The following is a 12,287-nucleotide window of genomic DNA, read 5'->3' as shown; positions in this document are numbered from 1 at the left end:
CTGCAGAATGCCAGAATAAGAGGGGGATAACTAATCCTGTCGAAGACTACGCTTCTGGCAGCCTCCGTCTTGCAGCATGTAGAAGAGAGTAGACTGAAGTCCTCCAAGTAGCATCGCATAGCATAATCCTAACCGATGATCCTCCCCTCGTCGCCCTGTGAGAGAGCGACCACCGGTTGTATCTGGCACTTGGAAGGGTGTGTTTTATTAAGTATCCGGTTCTAGTTGTCATAAGGTCAAGGTACAACTCCAAGTCGTCCTGTTACCGAAGATCACGGCTATTCGAATAGATTAACTTCCCTGCAGGGGTGCACCACATAACCCAACACGCTCGATCCCATTTGGCCGGACACACTTTCCTGGGTCATGCCCGGCCTCGGAAGATTAACACGTCGCAGCCCCACCTAGACCAACAGAGAGGTCAGCACGCCGGTCTAAACCTAAGCGCCCAGGGGTCTGGGCCCATCGCCCTTAGCACACCTGCACGTTGCGTGGGCGGCCAGAAGCAGACCTAGCCTAGTGGCGTTCCAGTCCAATCCAGCGCGCGCCGCTCCGTTGCTGACGTCACGAAGGCTTCGGCTGATACCACGACGTCGAGTGCCCATAACTGTCCCCGCATAGATGGTTAGTGCGTATAGGCCAGTAGCCAGGCTCAGATCAAATACCAAGATCTCGTTAAGCGCGTTATTTTGAAATAACCGCGAACGCCGTCCAGGGCCAGGCCCACCTCTCTCCTAGGTGGTCTCAACCTGCCCTGTCGCTTCGCCACAAAGATCCACACAGAGGGCCGTTGGGACAAAGGTCCTTTCAGCCCCCAATCCGTGAATCACTCGCGGGTGCTACACAAGCCGACCCGTCTTTAGTCACCACATGTATCCTGTAGAAAGTATATAGTATATACCCGTGATCACCTCCCGAGTGATCACGGCCCAGTAGTATAGCATGGCAGACGGACAAGAGTGTAGGGCCACTGATGGAACACTAGCATTCTATACTAAGCAGTAGGATAGCAGGTAATGGTAGCAACAGTAGTAACAAGGACAGGCTATGCATCAGGATAGGAATAACGGAAAGCAGTAACATGCTACACTACTCTAATGCAAGCAGTATAGAGGAGAGTAGGCGATATCTGTGATCAAGGGGGGGGCTTGCCTGGTTGCTCTGGCAAGAGAGAGGGGTAGTCAACACCGTAGTCGTACTGGGTAGCAGCGGCGTCGGTCTCAGTGTCTATCGAGAGAAGAGGGGGAAGAAACAATAAATATATAAGCAAGCATATGCATAGTGATGCATGACATGACAAGTAACGACGTTAGAGGTGCCCTAACGCGGTAGTAGGTGATACCGGTGAAGGGGGGAAACATCCGGGAAAGTATCCCCGGTGTCTCGCGTTTTCGGACAGATGAAACAGAGGGGGAAAGTTGCGTGTTCGCTATGCTAGGGATGCGTGGCGGATAAACGGGTTGCGTATTCAAATTCGTCTCGTCGTTCTGAGCAACTTTCATGTACAAAGTTTTTCCATCCGAGCTACGGTTTATTTTATATTAATTTTAAAAGATTCAAATCATTTTTAGGATTTATTTATTTAATTTAATCAACATTATCCAGAATAGTGTCTGCTGACGTCATCATGACGTCAGCATGACGTCAGTAGTTGACTTGGTCAACCTGACAGGTGGGTCCCGTTCGTCATACTCTGTTTTAATTAACTAACAGTTAATTAGGTTAATTAGTGATTAGGTTAATCTAATTATAATTAATTAACTTAATTAATTCCTTAATTAATTAATTAATTATATTATTATTATTATATTTTTTTAATTCTTTTCTTCTTTTTTTAATTAAAACGTTCTGGGGGGTGGGCCCCCTTTGTCATAGGCCCAGGGGGCCTATCGGGCGCGGTTAACGGGCGTGTGCCCGTGCGAGGGCACGGGGCAACATGGGCGTCGGCGAGGCCGTAGCCCGGCACGGTGGTGCAAGGCCGTGGCCTCGGAGAGGCCAGCAGGGGGCACGGGCGCGGCGCGGCCTAGGGCCAGGCGCGCGACGGCGGTTGACGGCGGCGACCGGGGCGGCTTGAACGGCGTCGAGGAGGGGTACAGGCGCGGCTGGGGGCGGCAAGGGCCATGGTGGCCGTGAGCGGGAGCTCATGCGGCGGCAGAGAAGATGCAGCAGGGCCGCGGGCGAGCGCGGCGCGTGTGCACGGGGAGGAGGAGGACCGGGGCGCGAGGCGCTGGGGGGGCGCCTGACGCGGCCAGCGGGCGCGGGGGCCATGGTGAGCGTGGGTGCTGGGGCGCACGAGCTCGCGCGGTGGCGCGTCGAGCAAGGGAGGGAAGGAGAAGGGAGGCTCACGCGCGGAGCAGGGTCTGGGGCAGTGGGGGTCGAGGAGGAGTCGGGGATGACGGGCGGCGACGGAGTCGTGGCGCGCGGTGGTTCCGGCGAGCGGCGACGGCGGCCTGGGACGGCACCAGCGACGGGGTCGGGGAGGCGACGAGCAACGACGTCGGCGGGCAACGGCAAGCGGCGTCGGGCAGCACCGGGTGGCGGGGCGCGGCCGTCGGGGCGGCGTCAGGGGCAGCGGCCTCGGGCGCTGGGGGGGTTCGATCCCGCCCCCAGATCGGATCGGGAGAGGGGGAGAGGAGTGGGGATCGAGAGGAGTGGGGGTGGTGGCCGTTAGGGTTTCCCCCTGGTGGGGGTTATGGAGGGGAGGTAGCGGGCCGGCCTGCTGGGCCAGTCGGCTGGGCCTTTGCCCAGTTGGGCTGGCTAGCTGGGCCACAGATGGCCCAGTGGGGGAGGGTCTGCCTCTTTTTTTTGTTAGATTTGTCTTTTCCCTTTTTTTTACCTTTTCATTTTTTTTTCTTTTTTTTGTTTTATTTTAGTTACAAATAAATTTTAATTTTAGATAAATATATCTACAGCCCCTAAAATAATGTTTCAGAATAATCCACTACAATAAAAAGTTTTACCCTGATAAAAATAGACTAGTATTTTAAAAAATACCAAAGTCGTTTAAATAGTTGTCTAGCTACTGTTTAAATCATTTTAGTGCTTTAAATCTTTTTACTAAAATGTGGTTCCTCCACCATTTGGACTTAGGATTTATTTGTCCCATTTTGAACATTTTAGTTTTAACGTTTAAAGAATTTACTGTTTGACTTGATTTTGAATTTGAATTTGAATCGGTTTCGAATTAACACGAGATTAGCAATGGTAACCATCATGACGTGGCATCATTAACAGAGGTTTACTGTAGCTCAAATATCCGGGCGTCACACCCTACTACTCGCACCGCTGGCCAGGCCCTGCGACGACGGTAGCCTCACACCATAGCCGAACTAGTGAACCCTCACACTCCTCTCCACGTGGGCATCCACTGCCACGTCTTCCCCTTCGTAGGCCTCGCCGTCGTCCACCGCCCTGGTGCTCTCGTCGCGGTGTGGTCAACGTGGTCAAGGAATGACTTCCATCGGAAGAGTACTGTATGTGGAGAGGCTGACAGCTGGGTCCATGGCCGCAGCAAGGAAGTGCCTCCTTATTTCACGGAAAATAATGAGTCCTCCACCTGACAGCAGGGATCCACCGGACGGGCCATCGTATTTCACAAAAAAATGTTTCCCCCTGACTGCCGGGACCCAGCAGCTACATCTTCGCACGCAAGGAACTGCCTGACAGTCGGGACCCACCTGGTCGAAGCGCACGTAGCGATGTCATTCTGGTCGCGAACGTGTACGTACATACTGGTCGATGTAGAGGCGCGCACGTGTGGTAGTTGAGGCGCGCACGTCTGGTAGTAGAGGCGCGCACGTAGCATGTACACGTACGTACAACGGACAGGGTGCAAGAAAGTAAATACGGTCACGTACGTACATATGGACGGGGTCTCGAACGACTACTCGCGCATATGTACGGCCAGGGCTCGTGTACATGGCTGTGGCTAGGTCGGAACGGAGAAACTGCGTCGTTGTCGTGTTCATGGGGAGGCAACGGAATGTGTCGTGTTCATCGGGAGGCAACGGAACGCATGCTGTTCATCGGGAGCCAACCGGCTTGGACGAAATAGGCGATGGAAATGAGGCCTGGCGTACCGCGGAATGGAGGAAACGGCCTTGTGTTCGACCGGCCACGATGGAAACGGGATTCTGTTCATCGGGAGGGGTCTGGCGTACCGCAAAACGGAGGAAACGGACCTCCTACAGTCAAAACGGGGTCCTGTTAATTGTGAGGGGTGTGGCGTACCGCAAAACGGAGGAAACAGACTTGTGTTGGAGCGCGACGGTCGAAACGGGGGTCCTGTTCATCGAGACGGGTGTGGCGTACCGCAAAATAGGACTCCATGGGATACCGTTCATCTCCACCGTCGACTGCCTCCACGGGCTACTGTTCATCCACCGTCGACCTCCTCCAGCCTCCACCTGCGACTATTCATCCACGGGCTCCTGTTCATCCAACCTCCACCGCGCGCTCCTCCACCGGCTACTGTTCAACCAGCGCTCTCCACGGGGTCCTGTTCAACCACCCCTCCACGGGCTACTGTTCATCTAGCCCTCCACCGGCTACTATTCAACCAGCCCTCCACCGGCTACTGTTCAACCAACCCTCCACGGGGTCCTGTTCATCCACCGGCTCGATCGATCGGGGTACTGTTCATCCAGCGACAACTGCCTCTACTACCACGGGGTCCTGTTCATCCAACCCCCACTGGTAACTGTTCATCCAAACCCGCCAACAATGCTCACTGTTCATCAAGGGAAGGATGCAACATGTTCGATCGGCTTCAGTTAGCAGCAGTAGCGAAGGAATCACTCGGCTTCAGTTAACAGCAAGGGATCGATCGATCGCTTGGGTTCAGTAACGCGTAGCCTGCAGTGCAATCGCTCGGGTTCAGTTAGAGCCTAATGCCTCGCTCGGTTTCAGTTAGAGCGCAACTCCTTGCACACGCGCGCATATGTATGAGAGAAACGCGCATCGCTCGGCCCCCGACCACCCACCGTAACCGGGAACTCCCTCGATATTTTCCCCGCCCTCGCTTCTACCACGGTTTTCTTCGTCATGGATGGCCCAAAAAATGTCATGCAGCTGCGTCTCCGGCCCACCCAGGACGAAAAACCCATTTTTGTCATGATTTTTTGTCATAGAAGTAGGAGCCCACCACATCTATGATGATACCGGGTTTTGTCACAATTATCGTCATAGAAGTGTCATAAGTATGACAGAAAAAAATTCGTTCAGCCCAAAATGTCACGGATGTGTCTTTTATTGTAGTGATTATGTTACTATCCAAATTAGAAATCCTTTTGTTTTCTTCTACTAGTTAATGTGTACGTGCAATGCACGTTAATTTAGAAGTATATTAAGTGCATGCGGATATTAAGTAGGATATTATTTGCGTGTTATTATGTGATTAACGTTGTATTTGGAATGAAATTAACTGCACGCTAAACGTGTTGAGCGCTCGACATTGAAGCAGCCTAGGTCGTTGGATTGACATGATTTGATGGCCGAGATTGATTGGATCTGCCCCTTTGGGTCTTTTTATATTGGTATAGATGTGGCCCCGTTGCAACGCACAGGCATTCTTCTAGTGCATGTTAATACTTAGGCAATATATTAATTGCACACGGATATTAGATATGCTATTATTTGTGTGTTAATTCTGTGATTAGTGTAATATTTGGTATGATATTAATTGCACATTAAATACGTTTAACGCTCGCCATTAGAGCAGTCTAGGTCGTCGGATTGACTTAGTTCGATGGCCGAGATCAGTTGGATCTACCCCTTTGGCTCTTTTTATATTGGTATAGATTAAAGATTATTTAAAGTTTCTAAAGTAATTGGAAGGTTTCGTTTCAAATTGTCAAGGAGCAAAGATTTTTTAACAAGATTTTACTATGTGCAGTAAATAGTAAGATGAAGAAAAATGTGATATACTAGCTACAACAGTGCCTAAGGGCCCCAAAAAAAATCTCAAATAGGAATTCTAATATTCCATTCTTTTATCACATTGGAATGTTTTGGATTCTTGAATGGACCAATTCAAGAACAGTTGAATGCCAACAAAATCATCAAAGAGTTGTATTTTTTTATTTTGATTCAACTAGGCACCAATAGCATATTGATGTTGGCTTCAATCTTTATCTTGGAATAAAAAGAATTGATATTGGTGTGATCTAACCTATTATGTGGAATCGGCCCTACACTTGTCCTATCATACCTTCTTCATGTATACAAAATAGTGGACTTAACTAACTCAATTGATAGGAAATAACAAATAAGATCATTTGTTCTAGGATGTCTTCCTACAGAATCGTAGGCCTATTCATTAGCTCCTACTTGTGATGTACTAGTTTTTGGAATGTATGTAGTGGTTATAACTGATTTGATAGAAAAAGGGGAATCTTGTGCATTTTTCGTTGGGGTTTCCCTGGAATAAAATGTCGGTTCTTCCTTTGAGTCCTTATGTGGGATGTCCAATCAATTAGAATTTAGTGGAAATTTCACTGATAAGACCTCCTCAATTGTACCCAATATTTTATTATGAATAATTCCGATAGCCTGAGAAGGAAAAAAGGCATTTAACTTTACAAATATGGTGTAATATGACTCTCTCCTTTTGTTTTCTTAGCCCTAACTATACCTTAATCTTATGAGAAATAGGTGGGATTGACACAGAGAGGACTTAAATTCAAAAGCAAACAAACCCACACTTCGGGAAGGTGAGGCAAACTAACAATTCCTTTGCCATTTATCCTCAATTTATGCATGCCCAGCCCAATCGGGACATCACCCTCCACTTTAAGCGCATCTGTGTATCCACCGAATAATTCTATCTAAGGGCGACATTGGTGGAACTAGTGAACCACACAAGCTGGTAATTTTGAAATTTAACACGCAAATACCTATCAATTTTCTCTCTAAAAAATACCCAGCAAAAGTAAATACATCCAGACATATAAAAAGGCAGTTAATCCGGCAGTCAAGGAGGATATTATTCCAAAAAAGGGTGAATACAACCAACTATTACTAAGCATTTCGTGTTTACAAGAGGTGCACTACTTCAGCCTGAACCTACTAGTTTGAAGGTTTCCTGACATGATACAGAAACAATGCAAGGGTGATCAACTAGCTTTAGTCGTACTTTTCCTTTGGAGTTTCCCTTGTTTTTGAGTGGTATTTCTTTCTCTATCCTTGTTTAAATTTCTATTGCATTCTATCTCACCATATCACATTCTATTCTATGACTCCACTTGGCAAAAAGAAAGAGGATACCAGAGTTCAATAGCTTTACATCACTATCCCGATCATGATTTTTCTACTCGCGGGGGAAACTAAAGGCCCTCCCCCTTTGGAAGTTTGTTATACCCATGGGTATGAGATTCCTTTTCTAGTGGGACAAGAGCAATGTGGCGAGCAAACTTAACATACTTTCCCTCTATAAGATAGAGGTTCCAAGAGAAGAAGCTAAGGGATCAGTACCTTAGTGATTCCAGGCATCAACTATGGAAATTTAAGAGAAACCTTCGTCAATCGATAGACCATTCAAGAAAGAAGAAGAATTTTTTTGGGTTGAACCAACAACCTGATTGTGTTGCTATTATGGTTGCAGATGGACTTGGTGACGATGCCGCATACCAAGAGTGGATCACCCGTAAGGGTTCCTCCTAGGCCTTGCTAGAGCCTGCACGCCCAAGGCGAATTCAGAACCCTAAGGGCATCGGAGGCCTTCTTGGGGGCCAAGGCAAGGGCGACAACAGGGTCGATCGAATCCATCTCCATGTAAACCCTAGTCCTTTGTTGCCGATATAAAGCGAGGGCTAGGATTCTCATTCCGACCTAATCTTAGATAGCAACTCCCGGTAGCAATCACAAACACCATTGTAAACCCCTCACACGAGGTATCTCTCTATCGTGAAATATCAAAGCAAGCAGGATGTCGAGTATTACTCTACGAAGGCTCAAACCTGGGTAAACCTTTCTGTGACCTCTGATCTAAGACTTTCAGCTGTGCTTGGACCCCTACCGAGGGATCTGGCGGTATTTTGCACCATCACTTGGGTATGCCAATATAGTCATATCAGCGCAAATTTCCTTTTTTATTCAAGATATTTAGTTTAATTCTTTGAAAAATTAAAGGACAATTCCCCATAGAGATATGTAGATAAAAGGGATCTTTGGATAATAATGTTGTTCGAACCTAAAGTTTACCTACACACGGATCTAGCATAAAAGCCACAATATTTTATTATGCCACTAAAAGGAAGGGGGATACCGATTTAAGAGTCGTTCACACTTGCAGTTAAAAAAACAGTTACCAATATTTAAGGCAAATACAAAATGATATGCAAAAAAGTTTCATTGAATTTGGATCTATATGAAAAAGGTTACAAGTGTTTGAAAGTGTATGGGATTTTTTGCAAAAATAACAACAATCGGTGGGAACATGTCACGTGGCTCGACTAGGACGACAGATCGACATTCAAATGTTAGCTATTGGATTTGGGATCAACAACTCCTGTTGCGAACCGACTCAGAGTTTAAGCGTATTCTATCAGGGCCATCAATTCTTGATTGAATGGTCCTGGATGTACTAAGTTGTTCCAAATCATTAGAGTTATGTCATTTGCATATTACAAGATGGTATCCCTCTCGGTGTCTTCCGAAGAGTGAGTAGCTAAGTAACAAATGAGGTCCTACCCTAGAGCTCTCTTAATGAAAACCGATAGAGCATCCACAATAAGTTGAACATCAAGGGTGACATGGGGTCTCCCTGCCTAAGTCCCTAGTGAGAGTTAGGACAAGGGACAATTTCATTGTTAACCTTAAACCCAACTTTATCACTAGTTACAATTTTCATAATCTAGTCATTTCACTTTTCACAGAATCCCTTAATTTCAAAGACTTACAAGTGGAAAGGCCATTTGACATTGTCGAAGACTTTCTAGCAAACAATCTTCAAAAGGACTCGTGAGCTTTTTCCGTCTGTGAATATTATTAAGGATCCTGGACTACATGACGGAAAATGCCAAGAAAGATAGAAGAGTAGGCAAGTGACCCGAAAATCAATGTTCAACCAACTTGTTGCGTCATGTTTGTGATTTTTCAGCTTGTTTCATTCTCAATCGAGAGGTTCTTTCCTTCCTTCTTGCTTGCAAACTAGACATAAAGTCAAGTAAAACTCATCTACAATATGTATACTAATGGAACTAAGAAAATATTCTAGTGTCCTTCCTATTTGTGTGAACTCGGTTGTATATTTTAATTTCTGTTATGACATTTTTAAAGGTCTTGAATAGAAATGGACCATAATATTTGTGGAACGTCATGGTGCAATAATAATAATATTTGTGGAGTTCCCTCGGAGTGTTTACCTAGCGAGTGCTCAAATTGCCATGCAATTTCAGATAAAGTTGCCACGGCAACTTCACCATATTTGCTATGATCGAAAGTGAAATGCCATGTAGTGCAAAAAAATGCCTGCGGTTTTTCTGCTATGATCGAAAGTGAAATGCCATGTAGTGCAAAAAAATGCCTGCCGTTTTTCTAAAAAATTGTGACCTGCATGATCTGGATTCAATGGCTATGAGAACGTTTCCTAGGACCTCCTATAGTGGCGGATCCAATGGAGGTTCCGTCCCAGAACTGTCGGATTATTGATGTGACACTCTCACACAGTCCTCTCGGGAGCCTAAAGCATTATTAATGGAGGTTCCATGGGTGCCCAGTGCGCCTTGTACCCCCTCGGAAAGTGCAAATCTTTTTTTTATCTAGTACTCTTAGTCTAATCCTATGTGCATTATTAGTGTAGAATGATAAACTGACATTTTATAATGATTATACCTGACATTTTTGTTGTAAATGAGAAGATTGGCACCTCTTGTGGTCAAGATCTAGGTCCCTCAATTGACCTTCTAACCAGAGGAAGTTCCCGGGCTATCATTAAATCACCCATAAAAAGAGAGTTATTATTAAAAAAAGTCACATACAACCCTAAGGCTGGTTGTAATGAAGAGTATCATATATTGGTATCATGCACATGATACTAGTATATGATACTCCCTCCGTCCTAAAATTATTATCCTAAATTTGTTTAAATACGGATGAAGTACTACCTTCGTAATGCATAATATCATAAGTTAGGTTGTTTTATTAATTGTCATGTATGACATAAAATAGTAGAACATTTAATATGATAAAGTATCATGATATGATATCATCTTTTTTTCCTCATTTAATTATATGCCACTTCATTCAAAAAATTTAATTGACATGTATGATAGCGCTTAGGCTGGTCATAGTGGGGAGTAACTTATACTAGTGTCATGCATATGATACTAGTCTAAATTACTACCTCCATAGTGCAAAGTATCTTAGTAGTAGTGTCATAGATAGTTTCATTTATTGCCTCATAGACTCATTTTACTTCAAAAAACGCTATGCTACATTAACATATTATGTTACTTCAAACACCTCTCTCCTCATTAAATACTTGCCACATTTCGGAGTATGTTAAGTTCCTACCTAAATTACCCCACTATGGCTAGACTTATGATACTTTCGTTACAACCAGCCTGATCTCGCTTCTGCCTCGTATTTCGATGACAAGGCACGGTATTCTTGCTAGCTCCGCGTGAAGGCACGTACCTACCCATGTCACCCGGACGGTCGGTCGGTCGCCACGGTCGTTTTGCGATTGGCCCCTCAGTTCCCCAAACGCTCTCCGCTTCATTCTTCTGATTGATCCCCACATTCCCAACAAGCAAAAGCAACTCGATCTGCAAGACAGCAGCATCTGAGGAAGCAAAGCATCCGATCCAGCCTCCTCCCGGCGCCCCATGGATGAGTAAGTCTTCTGTACCTCCCGCGCTCTCAGATTCACCTCCTCGAATCCGAACCAGATGTTCTTGCATTGGTTGCACCGACCAAGAACTCCATTTTTTGGAAGGGAAGCGCCTGAAGATGCTGTTTTCCTTTTGGTCGTGCTTGCCCCAGATCTGACGAGCGCGGCAACGGCGGCGGGCAGCACCACGGCTACGAGTGGAAGCTGCCGGCGGCGCTGTCGGCGAACACGACGAGCGTGCACGTGACGGCGCTGGACGGGGTGGTCAACGTGAACTCGCTCTTCACGGTGGCCGTCTTCGTGGGCCTCTCCCTCGCGACCCCCGGCGAGCTGCGCAGCCTCGCCGGCGACCCGTCCTGCGACGCCGGGCCCGACGTGGCGCGGTCCCTGCTGGTCCTCGAGGTGGTCGCCTTCTCCTCCTTCCTCTTCTCCAGCCTCGTCGCGCAGGGCCTCAAGCTCGCGATCAACCTCATCAACTCCAAGGACCCCGACGACACGCACGCCCACATCGACGCCCGCCTGCTCCGGCTCGGGATGCTGGCCTCCGCCGTGGGCTCCGTCGTCGGCTGCGTCTTCTTGATGGCGTCCATGGTGATGGTCGTGCAGATCCGGCTGGGCACCCTGGGATGCGCCAGCAACCGGGCGGCTGCCAAGGCCGCCGCGGGGCTCGTCGGGCTCGTCTCCACCGCCCTCGTCGTGTACATCAGCACCGTCTTCTACACTTTCACTCACTGATTGACAGATTGATGCCGCTGATACATCAGGTTCCATGGATCTTGCTTGCGGCTTGCCAGTTGCCACTGTCTCGTTTTTTTTGTTTTTTTTAGCTTTTAGTGGAGTGCCGAGGTGTTTTAGCTGTCTATGTAGTAGTACAATGTATTGTTGCATCGCCGTGCTAATTAGAGCTTTGATCAAACCACGAGAGTTCCCGTTGACTGAATGTTTCAGAGAGCTATGGGGGGCCGATCGTAAAACTTTGAGCAATGAAGTTGATTTTTAAAACTTTATTTTCTGAGAAAATCATTTAAACAACTTTGGGCGATAAAGTTGGCCACTTTTCACAAGAAGTTCCTAAAGCTAACATTTTGGAGAGAGAGAAAGAACAAGATTGCTGACACAAGATTTTGGCTTGCAAGATTCATCCTTAAGATGGCTTCCAACGGAAAAAGATGTTCACCATGAAAATTGTGTGACTCGTCGGGACGAACAATTTTGCCTTTTAGATCATCTCAACTAGAAGTCGTGGGCAACCTTTAGAGCCAAACATTACGCTGCACAAAATTGGGTCTGTGATGTTCCACTTCCGCGCTACTGCCGGGCTTAAGAGTATCTGCAGCCGCCTCCCGGGCTTAAGAGTATATGCAGCCGGAGGTTGCAAATTTGGACAGTGACCGGACGATGCCTTAAATTTTACAATTTACAATCACGTATCCTATTTTCAAAACATCTATTACAT

The 12,287-nt window shown here is 46.9% G+C and overlaps 1 protein-coding gene across 1 annotated transcript; it reads left to right on the top strand.

Annotated features, from left to right (window-relative positions):
• The first annotated feature begins 10,601 nt into the window (after positions 1 to 10,601).
• On the top strand, positions 10,602 to 11,747 carry LOC125520551. The gene is made up of 2 exons (XM_048685505.1): positions 10,602 to 10,834; positions 10,984 to 11,747. Exons 1-2 carry the CDS (start codon positions 10,827 to 10,829, stop codon positions 11,564 to 11,566), a joined length of 591 nt encoding a protein of 196 aa, XP_048541462.1. The 5' UTR covers positions 10,602 to 10,826; the 3' UTR covers positions 11,567 to 11,747.
• The last annotated feature ends 540 nt before the right edge of the window (positions 11,748 to 12,287 follow it).

Source organism: Triticum urartu, chromosome 7, assembly GCF_003073215.2.
Source record: "Triticum urartu cultivar G1812 chromosome 7, Tu2.1, whole genome shotgun sequence".
NCBI classification, from domain to species: domain Eukaryota; kingdom Viridiplantae; phylum Streptophyta; class Magnoliopsida; order Poales; family Poaceae; genus Triticum; species Triticum urartu.
The sequence above is the reverse complement of the archived record's forward strand: the minus strand, read 5'-3'. Positions and strand labels throughout refer to the sequence as shown.